The following is a 19413-nucleotide window of genomic DNA, read 5'->3' as shown; positions in this document are numbered from 1 at the left end:
CGACAAACAGTTCTTGTGCTGACGTTGCTACCAGAGGCAGTTTGAAACTCGATAGTGAGTGTTGCAACCGAGGACATACGATTTTTACGCGGTTCAGCACTCGGTGGTCCCATTTCTGTGAGCTTGTGTGGCCTACCACTTCGGTTGTTGCTCCTAGACATTTCCACTTCACAATAACAACACTTGCAGTTGACTGGGGAAGCTCTAGCAGGGCAGAAATTTGATGACCTGACTTGTTGGAAAGGTGGCATCCTATAACTGTGCCACGTTGAAAGTCACTGAGCTCATCAGTACGGGCCATTATACTGCCAATGTTTGTCTATGGCGATTGCATGGCTGTGTGCTCGGTTTTATACAGCTGTCAGCAACAGGGGTGGCTGAAATAGCCTAATCCGCTAATTTGAAGAGTTGTCCACATACTTTTGGCCATGTAGTATATGAATATAAAACGTGTAACTATGCCTTTTTCAAAAGGTAGAAGCACAGAATCGTCAGAACCCCCTTGACTTTTCCCCAATTTTTGTACAGCCTGAATTTAAAAAAAAATTATTAAATTTATTTTGTCACTGGCCTACACACAATACCCCATAATATTAAAGTGGAATTAGGTTTTTTGAAACTTTTACAAATTTAATTAAATGAGAAGCTGAAATGTCTTGAGTCAATAAGTATTCAAACCCTTTTGTTATGCAAGCCTAAATAAGTTCAGGAGTAAAAATGTGCTTAATTTTTGAAAAAATATTTAACCTTTTATTTAACTAGGCAAGTCTGTTAATTAAGAATAAATTCTTATTTACAACGAAGGCCTAGGAACAGTGGGTTAACTGCCTTATTCAGGGGCAGAACTTTACCTTGTCAGCTCTGGGATTCTATCTAGCAACCTTTCGGTTACTGGCCCAACCACTAGGCTACCTGCTGCCCCACTTAACTTTACAAGTCAAATAAGTTCCATGGACTCTGTGCAATAATAGGGTTTACATTTTTATTTTATTTTAATTGCCAGCTCATCTCTGTACCCCACATGTACATTTATCTGTAAGGTCCCTCAGTTGAGCAGTGAATTTTAAACACATATTCAACCACAAAGACCAGGGAGGTTTTCCAATGCCTCGCAAAGAAGGGCAGCTATTGTTAGATGCGTAAAAATTGAAAAAAGCAGACGTTGAATATCCCTTTGAGATGAAGCTATTAATTACACTTTTGATAGTGTATCAATACACACCCAGTCACTACAAAGATACAGGCGTCCTTTCTAACGCTGTTGACGGAGAGGAAGAAACCGCTCAGGGATTTTTATCATGATGCCAATGGTGACTTTAAAACAGTTAGTTTAATGGCTTTGATAGACTTGAGGAAGGATCAACAACATTTTAGTTACTCTACAATACTAACCTAATTGAGAGTGAAAAGAAGGAAGCATGTACAGATAAAACATTTTCTGAAACATGCATTCTGTTTGCAACAAGGTACTAAAGTAATACTGCAAAAAATGTGGCAAAGCAATTCACTTTTTGTCCTGACTACTAAGTGTTATGTTTGGGGATAATCCAATACAACACATTACTGAGTACCACTCTCCATATTTTTAAGCATAGTGGTGGTTTTCAAAGTACAGAGATCCTTGGTGAAAACCTGCTCCAGAGTGCTCAGGACCTCAGATGGGGGCGAAGGTTCACCTTCCAATAGGACAATGACCTTAAGCACACAGCCAAGACAACACAGAAGTGGTTTCTGGACAAGTCTTTGAATGTCCTTGAGTGGCCCAGCCAGAGCCTGGAGTTGAACCTGATCTAACATCTGGAGAGACCTGAAAATAGCTGTGCAGCAACGCTCCCCATCCAACCTGACAGAGCTTGAGAGGATCTGCAGAGAAGAATGGGAGAAACTCCCAAAATACAGGTGTGCCAAGCTGTAATCGCTGCCATAGGTGCTTCAACAAAGTACTGAGTAAAGGGTCTGAATATTTATGTAATTAAAAAAATATATATATATATACACTTGCAAAAATTTCTAAACCTGTTTTTGCTTTGTCTTTATGGGGTATTGTGTGTAGATTGAGAAACTTTTTTTGTATGAAATGTGGAAAAAGTCATTGGGTCTGAAAAATTTCCGAATGCACTGTTTAAACGGTTCGTAAACATTTTGTTAAAGTGACCAGTGTACAATGACTATGTACATAGAGCAGCAGTCTAAGGTTCAGGGCAGGGTACCGGGTGGTAGGTGGTAGAGGTCGACCGATTAATCGTAATGGCCGATTTTAATTAGGGCCGATTTCAAGTTTTCATAACAATCGGAAATCGGTATTTTTAAACACAGATTAAAATAAATAAATAAAAGAATTACACCTTTATTTAATCTTTAACTAGGCAAGTCCGTTAAGAACACATTCTTATTTTCAATGACGGCCTAGGAATGGTGGGTTAACTGCCTCGTTCAGGGGCAGAACGACAGATTTTTACCTTGTCAGCTCGGGGGATTCAATCTTGCAACCTTACAGTTAACTAGTCCAATGCTCTAACCACCTGATTACATTGCACTCCACGAGGAGCCTGCCTGTTACGAGAATGCAGTAGAAGCCAGGGTAAGTTGCTAGCTAGCATTAAACTTATCTTATAAAAAACAATCAATCATAATCACTAGTTAACTACACATGGTTGACGATATTACTAGTTTATCTAGCGTGTCCTGCGTTGCATATAATCGATGCGTATCGTTGCTCCAATGTGTACCTAACCATAAACATCAATGCCTTTCTTAAAATCAATACACAGAAGTATATATTTTTAAACATGCATATTTAGCTAAAAGAAATCCAGGTTAGCAGGCACTATTAATCAGGTGAAATTGTGTCACTTCTCTTGCGTTCATTGCACGCAGAGTCAGTGTATATGCAACAGTTTGTGCCGCCTAATTTGCCAGAATTTTACGTAATTATGACATAACATTGAAGGTTGTGCAATGTAACAGGAATATTTAGACTTAAGGATGCCACCCGTTAGATAAAATACGGAACGGTATTTCACTGAAAGAATAAACGTCTTGTTTTCGAGATGATAGTTTCCGGATTCGACCATATTAATGGTCACGTATTTCTGTGTGTTATTATGTTATAACTAAGTCTGTCTGACTGAGCGGTGGTAGGCAGCAGCAGGCTCGTAAGCATTCATTCAAACAGCACTTTCCTGCGTTTTGCTAGAAGCTCTTCGCTGTGCTTCAAGCCTATCAACTCCCGAGATTAGGCTGGTGTAACCGATGTGAAATGGCTAGCTAGTTAGCGGGGTGCGCCCTAATAGCGTTTCATACGTCACTCGCTCAGACTTGGAGTAGTTGTTCCCCTTGCTCTGCATGGGTAACGCTGCTTCGAGGGTGGCTGTTGTCGATGCGTTCCTGGTTCGAGCCCAGGTAGGAGCGAGGAGAGGGATGGAAGCTATACTGTTACACTGGCAATACTAAAGTGCCTATAAGAACATCCAATAGTCAAAGGTTAATGAAATACAAATGGTATAGAGGGAAATAGTCCTATAATTCCTATAATAACTACAACCTAAAACTTCTTACCTGGGAATATTGAAGACTCATGTTAAAAGGAACCACCAGCTTTCATATGTTCTCATGTTCTGAGCAAGGAACTGAAACGTTAGCTTTCTTACATGGCACATATTGCACTTTTACTTTCTTCTCCAACACTTTGTTTTTGCATTATTTAAACCAAATTGAACATGTTTCATTATTTTATTTGAGGCTAAATAGATTTTATTGATGTATTATGTTAAGTTAAAATAAGTGTTCATTCAGTATTGTTGTAATTGTCATACATTTCAAAATTGTCAGATGTATCGGCTTTTTTGGTCCTCCAATAAATAATCGGTATCAGTATCGGCGTTGAAAAATCATAATCGGTCGACATTTAGTAGGTGGGTCATGGCAGTGTCTAAGGTTCATGGCAGGGTACTGTGCGAATGCCGACTAGTGATGACTGTTTAACAGTCTGATGGCCTGGGGATGGAAGCTGTTTATTAGTCTCTCACACCCTGGGGTGTATTCAGGATCTTTGGATGTTACTGGAGTGCTTTGTAAACAAAGTTCTGCAAAATTTGCTGGGTTGCAGAAGGTAGTCGTGGTGTTATCTAACTAGTCTCTGTTAATGGTATTCCATAACTTGTCTCTCCCCCTGACGTTGGCCTCAATGTATTTTCAACCCTTTACGTGGCCTCTAAAAGCACTATGAAACATAAATAAGGCTTTAGGTTTTAACTACCTGCAGAGTACTATGTCACAGGATCTCCTGTGAGCTGGTTCAGGGTACGTGGCTCTGGACGAATGTGCCGTACACACTACCTGACTAGCTCACTGGGCGAGAAGAGGAACAGCTTCAAAATAACTTTTCCAATTGAAAGCTGCCTATGTGGCATCTATAGTAGTCATATACATAAATGATAGTTCAATCGAGTACAGGCTTAACTGAATGACAACCGAGACAGAATATAATAAGACATTTTATTTAATAGTTTGGGGTAGACCTCGTCTCTGAGGATTGCTAGTCATAGCCAGATGCTGATGACTTGTGTGGTAACAATTCTATAGGAAGAGAGACTGCAGATTCTTTCAAACACTTATAAGATTTGCAAAAAAAGCTCAACGAACAGTGTTCTCTGCTTTTATAGAGAAGCACAGCCTTTTTGTATACGTGGCAGTCAGCAGATGGTGTGTAAAAAGGCAATTCGTTGTCCGTGCAGATTTAAGATAGATGGTTGAGCCCTCGGGCTAACTGCATTCACAACAGCAAAACACTATAGTGCTCCTTTCTGAAAGTTTCCATACATGTGACTTTCTGTAGATAGTAAACACACGGGATGTCACATGCTGCGGTCGCACCGAAGTGGACCTTAGCTATACGCCCAGTCTAATGACCCAGTCCCACAAAGACAAGTTTGTCTTAAGTTAGAAAAAACTCTAGCATATAACAAGAGACAATTCTTTAAACAGTAAAACATGGGATAGCATGACTAATTATGTAATTTTCCAAGTATTTTATCAAACGGGTGGCAACCCTAAGTCTAAATATTGCTGTTACATTGCAAAACCTTCAATGTTATATCATAATTATGTAAAATTCTGTCAAATTAGTTCGCAACGAGCCAGGCGGCCCAAACTGTTGCATATACCCTGACTCTGCGTGCAATGAATGCAAGAGAAGTGACACAATTTCACCTGGTTAATATTGCCTGCTAACCTGGATTTCTTTTAGCTAAATATGCAGGATTAAAAATATATACTTCTGTGTATTGATTTTTAAGAAAGGCATTGATGTTTATGGTTAGGTACATTCGTGCAACGATTGAGCTTTTTTTTTTTTTCTCAGCGAATGCGCTTTTGTTAAATCATCCCCCGTTTGGCGAAGTAGGCTGTGATTCAATGATAAATTAACAGGCACCGTATTGATTATATGCAACGCAGGACAAGCTAGTTAACCTAGTAACATCATCAACCATGTGTAGTTAACTAGTGATTATGTGAAGATTGATTGTTTTTTTTATAAGATTAGTTTAATGCAAGCTAGCAACTTACCTTGGCTCCTTGCTGCACTTGCGTAGCAGGTGGTCAGCCTGCCACATAGTTTCCTCATGGAATGCAATGTAATCGGCCTCCAAAAATGCAGATTACCGATTTTGTTATGAAAACTTGAAATTGTCCCTAATTAATCGGCCATGCCGATTTTATTCGGTTGATCTCTAATCTAAACCAGATGTTCCCTGCCTATATAAGCTAAACTGTAATTGTGTCTAAGAGAGTCCAATGCTGGCTGCGTCCAGCGCAGGTCACTTAAGCAATAAGGCACGAGGGAGTGTGGTGTATATGGCCAATATACTACGGCTAAGGGTTGTTCTTATGCACAATGCAACATGGAGTGCCTGGATACAGCCCTTAGCCGGGGTATATTGGTCATATACTACTAACCCCCGAGGTGCATTATTGCTATTATAAACTGGTTACCAACGTAGTTAGAGCAGGAAAAATACATATTTTGTTTTATTTTATTATTATTTTATATTTATTTTGTTGTTTATGGTCTGATAAACCACGGCTGTCAGCCAATCATCAGCATTCAGTGCTCGAACAACCCAGTTTATAATATTGAATAAACCCTGGGTGAATGCTTAAGTTTTCTCTCAGAGCTCACACCGACCGTGGTAACGTTGGATATTCAACAGAAATGCAGCTCTATTGGTCTAGTTGGGGACCGTCAATAACTAACACAATGTAAATGGGACAATATTTTCCAAATTCGATAGCGCCAAATTTCGCTTACTTAGAAACCTCACCAACTGTAAATTGTAAAAATTAGTAATCAAATATTGAAATAATTTCATTAGAACTGAAAGGTGTGAAAATATTGTCCCATGTACATTGTGTAATTGATTGATGGTCCCTAACTATCCCCAATAGATCTGCAAGTCTGAATATTCAACCTCTAAATAACTTTATTGCGGTCGCACATCGGAAGCTCCGGTTAGTGGTTAGAGCGTTGGGCCAGTAACCAGAAGGCTGCTGGATCGAATCCCCGAGCTGACAAGGTAAAAATCTGTCATTCTGAGAGAGGCAGTTAACCCACTGTTCCTCGTGCACCGAAGACGTGGATGTCGATTTAAGGCACCTCTGATTCAGAGGGGTTGGGTTAAATGCGGAAGACACATTTCAGTTGAATCCATTGTTGGACAACTGACTAGGTATCTCCCTTTCCCTAAAGAGTAGCGGTCTGATCTCACCTCAGTCAAGCACTGACGCTAATTGGCTAAAGTTGGCTAAAAGTGAGGTGAAATCAGCCCGTACAAACCCTCTTTAAGACTTCCCAGACACAACACACTCACATCCTACCTGAATACCTGGTTTACTTAAGGCTGAGGCTTAAAGCACCCCAGGTTTGCTAGAGCAGAGAGGTCATCGGAGTGGTCCTATACAGGACATGCCATGTATAGCAGAATGAGGTGGTTTCCATATCTGGAAGGGGGCATGTGGAGGAGTTTATGGAGAGTGGAATGTGCTGATGTAGAATAGTCAAAGTAAAGTATGATGCCATATAGAAAATAAGGTATTGCCCTCAATCAAGTTTAAGTGACTGTTTCAGATTGGCAGGACTCCTGATCCTCTCTCTCCCTCTGTTCTTACTTCTGCTCTGTGGTTGGTGTTTGGCCAAGTGATCTCAATGTCCCCTCTCCCACTTCGGTAACACTTTATTTGGATAGTCCAGCTAACCCTTATCCTAACCGTATACTTAACGCTTAGCCCTAACCCTTATTCTTAACTGTAACCTTACCAAGCAGTTGCTTTTCAACAGATTGTTTGTTGATAGTAAGTCCATCTAGATGCTCTGCAGATGGCCAATCAGGACTATCCAAATCAAGTGTTACCCCCTTTCTCTCTGTTTAGAGTTGTGCCAGTCAGAGACTCTGGAACTCTCTCTGATGATCTCTGTCTGGATCTTCTTTAGTTCCTTTCTCAGAAGGGTCAAAGATTACCAAAGATGTTACCATGACTACCGTTGCCGAGGCTGTTCCTATGGAGACCAAGTCAAGCCCAGAGAAGACCTATGTCACACCTACAGCTATTGAGACTGTAGCTACAGCAAGTACTGCTCCAGTTGTTACCACAGCTACTAGCCAGAGAGGGACCTGTCGACTGCACTGTCAGGTGAGGAATACTGTTCCTCACACCACACTGTAGCCACCATTTCTAATTTTCCTGGGGTTAAGTGTCCTTCAGTACTTAATCCCATGTAAAGGTCCTGCTCCAGGACTGGTGACATGCCTCCTCTCTGTAATGTTGGCATGGTGGCTGCTCAACATGTTTACTTTACATCTCTACATCTGGAAATACTTAAACCCTCTCCCACACACTCTGAGGAACAGGAGGCTCATCAATTGTGTGTGTGCATCCCTGTCATCTCTGTATCCACTTCAGGACTGCAACGTGGTATGTGAGTCTGTGTCGCAGTACAAGTTACATGTGCGTCACTGGGAACACAAGAAGATGCTAGGAGATATCTTTGGACCAGGTACTAGTGATGTTGACCACCAACCATAAAAAATCAACTACTGCATCGTTTCCCCATCATACGATACATCTTTTGAGAGTTACATTGTTTATAAAACATAAGAGTGACTAGATTAACTAACTTTTTCTCTCTTTTTTTCTTCTTTCTCAGGGGACGAGGACAGTAAAGGTGAGTTTTCTGACTCCAATGAAAAGTATATGTTTAATACGTTCATCTCATTGTCCAGTTCTACTGGCCATCAAGATCACTGACAACATTCTTACTTCCCGTCTCTCTGCCGTTGGTATAGCCTGCATCCCATCGTTTACCTTGTATGAGTACCTCCGGAACCCAGAAAGAACCGAACCAATTATTGGTAAAGGGGTGCCCTCTTTTCAGAAAAATATCAGATGTTAATATTATTATGCTGTTTTGTCCCAGTTGCGCTACCATACATACTGTACTCTGACGGACTCCATTTCCTAGGTGTCTATCTGTTGGTGATGTGTGTGAGTACTGAGTGTTGGAAAATGCCCTTCTACCTGTGTCACACCTGTCAGGAGATAATCCCCGCCAATCTCGTCATGACTCACCTCACCTCCACACTCCACCTTCGAAGCACTCTGGTCAGTGTGTATGTGTGTTGCTTTTTATATCACCCTTTATGGCTGCTTCAAAATGATTTTTCAAACATCTATGTTGTGCTTATGAAGCATTATGAATGTTTTCTAAAGTCTGTATACATTGTAGTTAGTTGAAAGTGGGTGCCCTATCTCTCTGTATCAGATGTACCAGAGTCCGCAGTGTCTGCCATTCGGGTGGGGGACAGAGATGGGCCTGGAGGTCCTGAAGACTCTGGCCTGGGAGGAGGAGAGAGTCCGAGGAGAGAGAGAAAATGTACTGAAGGTAGGGAAGTATGGGGGGAGAAGGGGAAGTTGCTCTGGAGATGTGAATGTTTATGGTCTCATGCCTTTTCTTGCCCTCTCTCCCCCAGGTGTTTGATATTCCTGACAGTGTTTTCCACAGCATTAAGATGTCCTCCTACTCCTCTGGTAAGACATCTCCCCACTAAAAATAAGAATAGATTTATTTTATATAGCGCATTTCATTACAAAGGGAATCTCAGACACTTTTAAAAACAAATGTAGGGTTGTGGCAGGTTCAGTCTTAGGTGCTGGTCTTCCACAGCTTATAATGTTGATGCTCATAGCGTTGATGCAGTTAAGAGTTGTAGTGGAGGGTGCGTAGACGGTACAGGGAGGGAGAAGTGTCAGTCGGATAGATAGGCCCGATGCTCTTCATTGGGCACCTCGCAGTCTCTTCCTCCGTAGGTAGGCTGGATCATCAACTGCCGAAAGTCTAGCACCCCCTGCATTCATGTCCTCTGTCTGTTCTCTCTTGCGCTCGTCTCACTCTCATCCTCAAGCCATGAAGAGACTCAAGAACTTCCATCGTTATCTAAAAGGTTAGTAGACGTTCATCATAAAGTTTATCTGGTGTCATAAGAGGAGCAATCAGGGCTCTAAGAATGTTTCTGTGTTATCCTGTAGTTGACAGGCCGCTGACGTTTTCCGCCCATCTGAAAAACAAAGACCGGAGGATTCCTTTGCTGGGTGAGTGCAGACCAAATGAAAACAGAATCGAAAGAGTAGCAGACAGAAAGCAGGCATACAAAAATTAGACAAAGTGGACATATAGGAAGTGGACATACAGAAGCACAAATGCTATACAAACAGTAAGTGTTTATTGTGGAGGTTCTTACCTTACCCTCTGATGGCTATTAACCACTATAGCTTTGTGGAAATATCCGTTTTACCATCTGTGCCTCTGTATCCTTTTTGTGTTACTGATGTATGTAACAATAAGGCCTCTGAATCCTCTTGGACCACTCACATACTGCACAGTACAGTCTGTCCTCTGAATGACTTCAGTGTTAGAACATCCTGTGTCCAAGGGAATATGTGGTTTACATATGCATTTAGTTTCCTTACCTTTTTATATGGTGCTCTGTCCCTTAGATGTATTAGTATTAATTGCATGGATTCCATAGGTTGAGGACACTCAGTTTGTATGCTACTTCTATACTACTCTTCCTGGCTGGCCGTTAAGAAAATCTTCAATTGGATTCAAGTGTTTGTCGTTTTGTTCTCGGTATCTGAGTCTTGATGGTTATGAAGATACCGAGAACAAACGACAAACACTATTCGAGACTACTTAAAGACGCATACACATAGCATATAACTTCAACATCTCAAACACCCTTTTATACGTTAAAGAGAGGGGAGTCTCTTTTGTCCTAAACCTATGGAATACAAACAACAGTGTTCATAATAAATCCTGTTCCAAAAAGATAGTAAATACATTATGGAAACCAGTTGTCCATTGGAAGAGATTTTCTAATCACAAGTCTTAAACCATATTTATTATTTAATTACTTAAGCCATTAACAAGACCATGACATACCCTCTATTTAAGCATAAAACAAAGGGGAAGCATGTTTTACCCGTGTTAGAGATACACAGTTAGCCCTAGAGAAAAGTAGTTCCCATCAGAAATACCCCTCACCTCTGTGTTCAGGTCAATAACTCTATTTTTTTATTTCTCTCTCAGGTCTGCAGTTCCTGGTTCAGTACAGCGTTACTAGGGCCGGGGCCTCGTCTCCAGGCTGGGGTTTCCTGTGTTTGCTGTGTGAGAGGAAGTTGTCAGACGGACTCAGCATCGCTCACATACACAGCTATGAACACGTCACCACGTTCCTGGTAAATATACACACAAAGATTTACCAATTTGTTGCTCCAACACAACATCAAAAAAGCCTATAACAGCCCTCTTATACAAGTCTGTGTGTGTGTAGGAGCGTGCCCATCCAGGCTCTGTGAAAGAGGTAGAGGAGTCTGATGAGAGGAGGAGCGAAATACTGCTGGACCTGGCACAACAGGCTGAGAAAATACATGCCATGGGGCGTCTACAGGTATCACACACACACACACTCCACCAGACGTGTCCAGGTAAAACACTCCAAACCACCACAAAAAACGCACAGTTATACCCTGTAGTGATGCATTGTCCTCATCCCTCTTCCCTCGCTCTCTCCCTCTATCTCTTTAAGTTCATGATGTTGCAACGCTACATCAGGGAGTCAGTCAGCTACGAGAGAGGTGTGTGTGTGTGTGTGTGTGTGTGTGTGTGTGTCTACATTTGTTTGGTCACCTTTGTTAGTGTGAGTGTTTAACTCTGTATTCTGTAGCCTTAGTGATCTTGAAGGCGATCAAGAAGAGATTGAACATGGGAGAACTGATGCCCCTGCTACCACCTGGCAAGAAACTGGGTGAGTTAGAGGGGAGGGAGAGGTGGGAGGGAGAGGGTAACACATCAACTAGACATTTAACATTGGAGGCAGTGATGAAGGTGGTGATGTTGCTGTTTCTTAGTTCCCACCAGTTCGATCAGAGACCAGAGCCAGACTACCCCAGAACCTGCCCCTGCATCTGTAGGAGAGGAGAAACAGACCAGGAAAGAGACTGACAATGAGACCGAGATGGACAGGGAGGACACCCCAGAAACCATTCAAATGACTCAGGAGACTGGGGTGGAAGTGGACAAACGCATTGGCAAAGAAACCTGCAGTGACCCCAGTAAAGGCACTGGCAGTGACCCCAGTAAAGGCACTGGCAGTGACCCCAGTAAAGGCACTGGCAGTGACCCCAGTAAAGGCACTGGCAGTGAGACCAGTAAAGGCACTGGCAGAGAGACCAGTAAAGGCACTGGCAGAGAGACCAGTAAAGGCACCAGTAAAGACACTGGCAGAGAGACCAGTAAAGGCACTGGCAGAGAGACCAGTAAAGGCACCAGTAAAGACACTGGCAGAGAGACCAGTAAAGACACTGGCAGAGAGACCAGTAAAGACACTGGCAGAGAGACCAGTAAAGACACTGGCAGAGAGACCAGTAAAGACACTGGCAGAGAGACCAGTAAAGACACTGGCAGAGAGACCAGTAAAGACACTGGCAGAGAGACCAGTAAAGACACTGGCAGAGAGACCAGTAAAGACACTGGCAGAGGCACAATAACAAAAGCTAGTCAAGAAACCAGAAAGGACAGCAGGAGCAGAGGGAAAGATGAGGCAGAAAAGATAATCAAGGAGAAAGAGATGGAGAGAAATGTTGAGAAAGAGACTGACAAAAAAGAGACCAGTACAGAGACTGTCAAAAAGTTAGGGAGTAAGACTAGAAACATGACAGTCCATGAGACCAGCAAAGAGACTGGGAAAACGACCAGTACAGAGACTGTTAAGGAGACTGAGAGAGAGACCTGTAGAGCTGTTAGTATAGTGGCCAGTAGAGCCAGCAATAGAGAGACTAAAAGAAAGCATGCCAAAAAGCCAGAGACTTGTAAAACACCTGAAAAGAAGACCTATACTCAGACTGTGAAAGAAAAAACTAAAGGTGTGTTCATGTTTTGAGTTTGTGATACATGTGAGTGTGTGTGTGGCGTAGTCGGGAGTTTTCAGTGTCTATTTGGATCCTTGTTTGCTGTTACAATTAGCTATGTATGTTTGTGCATACTCGCAATGAGTGCGAGGTAAGTGGCATAGTCAGCATTGTTGACTCTGTTTGTCTTCTAGTGACTCCTCCCCCCATCTCCCCTCCAACCACTGATCTGTGGGATTTCCTGAAGAAGCCGAACCGAGAGGCTGTGATTGGTCAGTATCTCTGCAGTGTGTTTTAATGTATTCTGACACATTATTGTTTAGCTGAACAGATGTATTATTTGACCTAAGCAGGGCTGATTTGAGATGAGCAAAATCCAAGTCAGTCCTATCCAACGAAGAGATAATGAGCAATGACACGCTATCAGACTGAGTATTGTGGTGAACTAGCCAGAGAGCAAATTATCTGGTGGAGGTCCTAGCCTCTCACCCACACCATTCAGTTAGCAGATCAACCTGGGTTTGGAGCTCATTGTCACTGATTAAAAAAAAATAGGTTTGAGAATGAGGTCAATGGAAGACTTGTGTGAAAATGTGTGGTGATCTCAAGTCTGAATACCACACTTAGTGTAGGCGTGAAGACACTGCCTGTTTACTAATGTGAATGGGATGGAGTTTGTGGATATGTGAAGGTCCGATGAGCTCTTAGTCGTGCCAATTTTACATCTAACTAAGATGTTTGGTGTAGTATTTATCAAGTGAAAAGTGTTCATGAACAAACATTTAATTGAAGAATCCTTACTGCTAACCGAATACGTCATAAAATGTCGTAATATATGCACAAACTGTTCCGACCAGTTTCGGATGGGAAGCATGCGGAAGCCTTTAGTCTGACGTGGCAAGTCTTCCCAAAATCCTGTCTCGTTCACTCGACTAATGAAAGTCGAGTTGATGTTTGTATTTATAGTTTGAACGGTCACAGAGGCGGTGGCATTCAACACTCGTATTTTATTGGCTCTGAGTAGAAATTATATTTCCTTCATTGTTCCTTGTACGATTTGGGCAAATCTAATTGAATGTTGTTGTTTTTTTATACCAAATATTGTGATTTGCAATTTTACTTGTGATATAGGTCAAAACACTTGGGTGAACTGTTGGAATCATGGGAATATAATTATTATTCAAATTCTTTGGTTGGAATGCAGTGGGAACTTTGAATACTGTGGGGGGGTTTTTAAGCCAGGGAGGAGTTATTGTGACGGGAGGAGCCAAAGGGTTGGTCAGTGACGTCGAATAGATGTTACATTTTTCTCTAATGTCTCTGATTCATGTAACATATTCATGCTTAGCCTATTTCTCTCTGATGAATAACATGCATACTGTTGCACAAACAACATGCTGATCTAGGCCTACAGCACCAGTGGTATCAGACTGTATTAGATAGCTTAGCTATGTTTCCTCTGGCTCAGGGTATTTGGCTAACTAGCAATTACCATTTAGTGACTATTCTTGTGCCACAACTTGCTAATAAAATGCTGACTAACTAGATATTTACAGAGGGTAAAATGCACAAACTAGCCTAATAGTGTAATTATAGAGTGTATGTGGGTTTATATTAAGAAGCAAAGTGGAAAGCAGCATTGTCACCAACATCTGTTGCATTGACAATGCAATGACCATGCAGAGCGAACTTGGAACTGCAAGTCTGCGCTCCTTGAGTGACGGGGCGGGGCTTGTTTGTGGGAAGCAGTGTGCCGAGAGGGACAACTCAAGTAGCAAATGAAGTCAACTATATAAAGTGGAGTTTCAAAATATTGCAGATTTGCAGACTGTTGTCAATTTGTAAAGCATACTTCAGCATATGGAGATGTTCTCCAAAATCTAAGTTATCATGCCCTTTTTATACTTTTAAAACTGGGGAGGTCCCTAAGAGATCCTCCCTCTGCTGCCATACCAGATTGTTACTTGATTGGTTGATATAGCTAGCGCTGATAAGTTATTATGCACAGAACGGTGGGTATGCAATCTATCAAATGAAATGTTATTTGTCACGTGCACCGAATACAACAGGTGTAGACCTTACAGTGAAATGCTTAATTACAGGCTCTAACCAATAGTTCAAAAAAGGTATTAGGTGAACAATGGGTAGGTAGAGAAATAAAACAACAGTAAAAAGACAGGCTATATACAGTAGCGAGGTTACATACAGATACCGGTTAGTCAGGATGATTGAGGTAGTATGTACATGAATGTATAGTTATAGTGACTATGCATATATGATAAACAGAGAGTAGCAGCAGCGTAAAAAGGGGGGTTGGGGGGGCACACAATGCAAATAGTCCGGGTAGCCATTTGATTACCTGTTCAGGAGTCTCATGGCTTGGGGGTAAACACTGTTGAGAAGCCTTTTTGTCCTAGACTTGGCACTCCGGTACCGCTTGCCATGTGGTAGTAGAGAGAACAGTCTGTGGCTGGGGTCTTTGACAATTTTCAGGGCCTTCCTCTGACACTGCCTGGTGTAGAGCTCCTGGATGGAAGGCAGTTTAGCCCCAGTGATGTACTGGGCCGTACGCACTACTCTCTGTAGTGCCTTGCGGTCAGAGGCCGAGCAAATGCCGTACCAGGCAGTGATGCAACTAGTCAGGATGCTCTCGATGTTGCAGCTGTAGAACCTTTTGAGGATCTCAGGACCCATGCCAAATCTTTTTAGTTTCCTGAGGGAGAATAGGCTTTGTTGTGCCCTCTTCACGACTGTCTTGGTGTGTTTTGGACCATTCTAGTTTGTTGTTGATGTGGACACCAAGGAACTTGAAGCTCTCAACCTGCTCCACTACAGCCCCGTCGATGAGATTGGGGGCGTACTCGGTCCTCCTTTTCCTGTAGTCCACGATCATCTCCTTAGTCTTGGTTACGTTGAGGGATAGATTATTATTCTGGCACCACCCGGCCAGGTCTCTGACCTCCTCCCTATAGGCTGTCTCGTCGTTGATCAGGCCTACCACTGTGTCGTCTGCAAACTTAATGATGGTGTTGGAGTCGTGCATGCGTGTTTGTGTAAGCCTGTTTTGTGTAAGCATGTACAAAATATGACAAAGGGTCAAAGGGAAGCCAAAATTCACTCCTCCTTCAGTTTGGCTGTCCTGACAGTTTTGATAGTTGAAAAAATAATCTGATTGAATTTACCTTTGTTTTAGTCTTCCCTTTTCTTAAAACCTCAGCTGTGACCCTTCTCATGTTAATAGGCTGAACCCTTCACTAGTTTCCATCTAGACTTTAACAAACTCCACCTTGCAGACTATTTTCTCTGAGACGTTACTTCCCCAGGCACTCAAACTACTGTTAGGAGCCTGGATTTCCGAGGCTACAGCAGACTAGAGGAATATCCTGCTGAAATAGGTAGAAGAAGCAGTGATATTGTTGACGTCAGTGAAGGATCTACTAACATGAAGTCATCTTCTGACCTGAGCGGATAAAGAGTCCTGACGAAAGAAGAACGAAACATAAGAAAACAGAGATGAGAGGATGGGAAGGATGATGTCAACATGCAGAGTTACAGACCTTAACCAGGGATCGCCTTAGTTTGAGTCTGCCTGATGCAACCTGTGTGTTCCATCTTTTAGATACTTTATTGGCATAGCGTTATTGGGATCATATCTGTGTATCATATCTGTAATCTAACAAGGCAATCAAATACAGAACGTTGTCAGGTCAAAAGCATTGTAGTGTGTGAATGTGATGTATGCAATTGATATTGTGTGGATTAATGTTTTTATGTTAACCTGTATGAAAACTGCACAAATGTTCTGAGTGTATAGAGATACTCTTAGTCTAGAGCAGAAATAATATTGACATGACGGGGGGTTTTGTGATTACTTTTTGGGGGGGATCTTTAAAAAAATATATTGTGGTGGATTACAGGTACAATATAGAAAATCATATTTCAGATTTAGTTTATATTCACCTGTGGGCTGCCACTCAAAAGTAACAAACATTTGAGAAAAGGTACATGAATAAAGTATTGATCATTGTGATCATATTACAGAGTTAAAAAATAATATAAAATGTAGTATGTAAAGGAAAATAAATTAAAGTGAGTGAGCCCCCACCCACAACCTCCCATCCCATTTCCCCAACCCCACCCATCCAAAATGTCTCTGTCCAACCACCTCCCATTTAGGCCTGGCTCGTGGTCAGCGTTCCAATTCATCCCAAATGTGTTCGATGGGGTTGTGCTCTGTGCAGGCCAGTCAAGTTCTTCCACACCGATCTCGACAAACCATTTATGTATGAACCTCGACTTGTGCACTGGGGCATTGTCATGCTGAAACAGGAAAGGGCCTTCCTCAAACTGTTGCCACAAAGTTGGAAGCACAGAATCATCTAGAATGTCATTGTATGCTGTAGCGTTTAGATTTCTCTTCGCTGGAACTAAGGGGCCTACCCGACCCATTATTCCTCCTCCACCAGACTTTACAGTTAGCACTATGCATTGGGGCAGGTAGCGTTCTCCTGGCATCCATTGGGAAACCCTCTTTGTGATTGTGTTTGAAATTCACTGCGCAACTGCGGGACCTTACAGATAGATAATTGTGTGGGGTACAGAGATCATGTTAATGTACAAAATCATGTTAAACACTATTGCACACAGTGAGTCCGTGCAACTTGATTAACAACTGTGACTTGTTTACTTAGGCTTAACAAAGAGGTTGAATAATTCTTGACTCAGTACATTTCAGCTTTTCAGTTTTTAATTAATTAGATTTTTTCCCCAAAACATAATTCCACTTGGACATTATGGGGTATTGTGTGTAGGCCAGTGACAAAAAAATCTCAATTTAATACATTTTAATTTCAGGCTGTAACACCACAATGTGGACAAAGTCAATGGGTGTGAATACTTTCTGAAGGCACTGTATATGTTTTGGATGTCTGTGTTGGGCTTTATAGGTTGTTTATTGGTATGAGTTGGGCTTTCGCTGAGATTATTTCTTTACAAAGTCAAGTGTATTTGTCCAGGCCTCAATTGCTCCTTCGCTAGTACCATTCATTATCGCTGTCGATTAATTCTAACTTTATCACTTGGAATAGTAACTGTATCTGCAGGTGAATTGGAAGAGTGAAGTAATTGCCATCTAAGAGCCAACATATGTTTGATAGTCTCTGATTTAAATTAGCTGTAATTGTCTCTAATTAATTGAGAGATTTGAGGAGCTATCATTGTTAAGTAACATAGTAGATGTTAGTAACATAGTAAATTAATTTTGTAACTTTGTCCCAAAAGCATTTAGTTGCAGGGCAGTTCATCATCTGAAAGAATGTGCCTAACTGATTTTGGGGATAAAGTTGGGAGTTGTGGGCCAAAACATTTCCTTGGTATTTAATACAGTCTGTGAACGAATTTAAAAATCTATAAATTGATGGTTTGGATTACGGGATGCCAGGGTCATATTGTTTAGTATTCTGTTCCAATTAAAGGGTTGTTACGATTCACTTAGATCTGTAGACCATATTTTTTTAATGGCTAGCTCAGAATATGAGCTTTCCAAAAGTTGTTTATATATTATAGAGATCAGTCCTTTCAGGAGCCAAAATAATGTATTTATAAACTCCATCATTGGATGGTTCAGTAGGTGAGTTTCCAAAGGGACTCCATAGGCCAGTATAGCTGACCCAAATTGTAAATATTGAAAAAGGGAGTTGTAAAATTCAAATCATTACTGTCCATGATTTCGGCAAGGGTACAGATTCCACATTTGGGCCATTGCGGGGATGCAAAAAGCCACCCTCCAGATCACAAGGCATTATTGTGAAATATTGGTGTATGAGCATGCCATTTTGATTCCCATTTACATTGTTTTAAAATTTTGTACCAAATAGAGATTGTGTGAGCAGTAATAGGACCAAGGTGTAGTTTACATTTGTTTATAGGATATATCAGTAAAGACCACCTCTTCCAGGGCAATAGGAGACACCATATTTCTCTTTTAAAGTAATAAATAATCCTACGTCTTTCTCTCTTTTGTAAGTTTGAAACCGCACTATTTTATCCCAATGGCCAGGAGGAGGACACATGGGAAGCATTGAGCTACAGAAATGTCACCGTGGCAATTTATTCATTTTGACAATGGGTATTCTGCTGGTTAAAGCAACTGGGATGTTAGTCCATCTACTGAGGTCAGATTTAATTGAGTTGAGCGTTCTGTTAAAGTTTCTGACATTGGTTTTATAATTGGAAATATATCTACTCCCAAATATTTAAGACGAGAAACGATTGGGATTCCATAAGTAGAGATGGAGTCCTCCATCTGGGTCTTGAGAGGCAGTAGTGCTGATTTGGTTAGATTCATTTTATAACATGATATTAAACTGATTTGATCTATGGCAGGGGTGATCAGACTTTAGTTACATAGGATCTACTTTTTCCACCCTCTTCCTAATGTGGTCTACCCCCCGCCAATATTAAATAACATTTTAACTTATTGATTGGATGAATTGCACTGCATGCTGACAGCTACGTTTTGAATGGCAAATCAGACACAAATATTTTGAATTTATTGTGGTGAAAAAATAATCTTCCTCCCACTCACTGTGAAAGTGGTAGATTTTTGGTTTGCTGCTTGGTCCAGCAGTCATTAAAAACATAACCACAACTTCATAAAAAAAAACTACCACTGGAACAATGAAGAATATTCTGGTACAGGTCTGTTACAGGTCTCGCAAGCATGGACATGTAAATGTACTAACTGCAGACGGTTGCTATGGTAGTGACAGTTTGGAAAATAAATGTAGCAACTATAGTGCCACGGGTTGGTTCAATTTTATGTAAATCAAGCAGTTTAAAATATAGTTTGGCTACGCAGAAATATTAGAGAAAAAAGCTAACCTGTAAGCAAAACATACGGTGCTTCAGAACTGTGGACCTCATTATTTTTAAGCGGACTCGATGGCAATG

The 19413-nt window shown here is 41.4% G+C and overlaps 1 protein-coding gene across 3 annotated transcripts in view; it reads left to right on the top strand.

Moving 5' to 3' along the window:
- The window catches only part of LOC139555019 (uncharacterized), a 104037-nt gene that overhangs the window by 16818 nt on the left and 67806 nt on the right, over positions 1-19413 (top strand). For 2 of the 3 annotated variants that reach the window (XM_071368398.1, XM_071368399.1), the window contains 14 exons: positions 7490-7689; positions 7960-8053; positions 8204-8221; positions 8343-8408; positions 8519-8658; positions 8819-8938; positions 9027-9084; positions 9459-9497; positions 9583-9645; positions 10643-10791; positions 10887-11190; positions 11280-11360; positions 11464-12477; positions 12657-12734. In XM_071368398.1, the coding sequence (XP_071224499.1) occupies positions 7490-7689; positions 7960-8053; positions 8204-8221; positions 8343-8408; positions 8519-8658; positions 8819-8938; positions 9027-9084; positions 9459-9497; positions 9583-9645; positions 10643-10791; positions 10887-11190; positions 11280-11360; positions 11464-12477; positions 12657-12734 (2424 nt within the window). The remainder of the gene's footprint in view (positions 1-7489; positions 7690-7959; positions 8054-8203; positions 8222-8342; positions 8409-8518; positions 8659-8818; positions 8939-9026; positions 9085-9458; positions 9498-9582; positions 9646-10642; positions 10792-10886; positions 11191-11279; positions 11361-11463; positions 12478-12656; positions 12735-19413) is intronic. The other variant, XM_071368400.1, reaches the window with a different exon arrangement.

Source organism: Salvelinus alpinus, chromosome 26, assembly GCF_045679555.1.
Source record: "Salvelinus alpinus chromosome 26, SLU_Salpinus.1, whole genome shotgun sequence".
In the NCBI taxonomy this organism is placed as follows: domain Eukaryota; kingdom Metazoa; phylum Chordata; class Actinopteri; order Salmoniformes; family Salmonidae; genus Salvelinus; species Salvelinus alpinus.
This window is presented reverse-complemented; position numbering and strand designations above follow the sequence as displayed.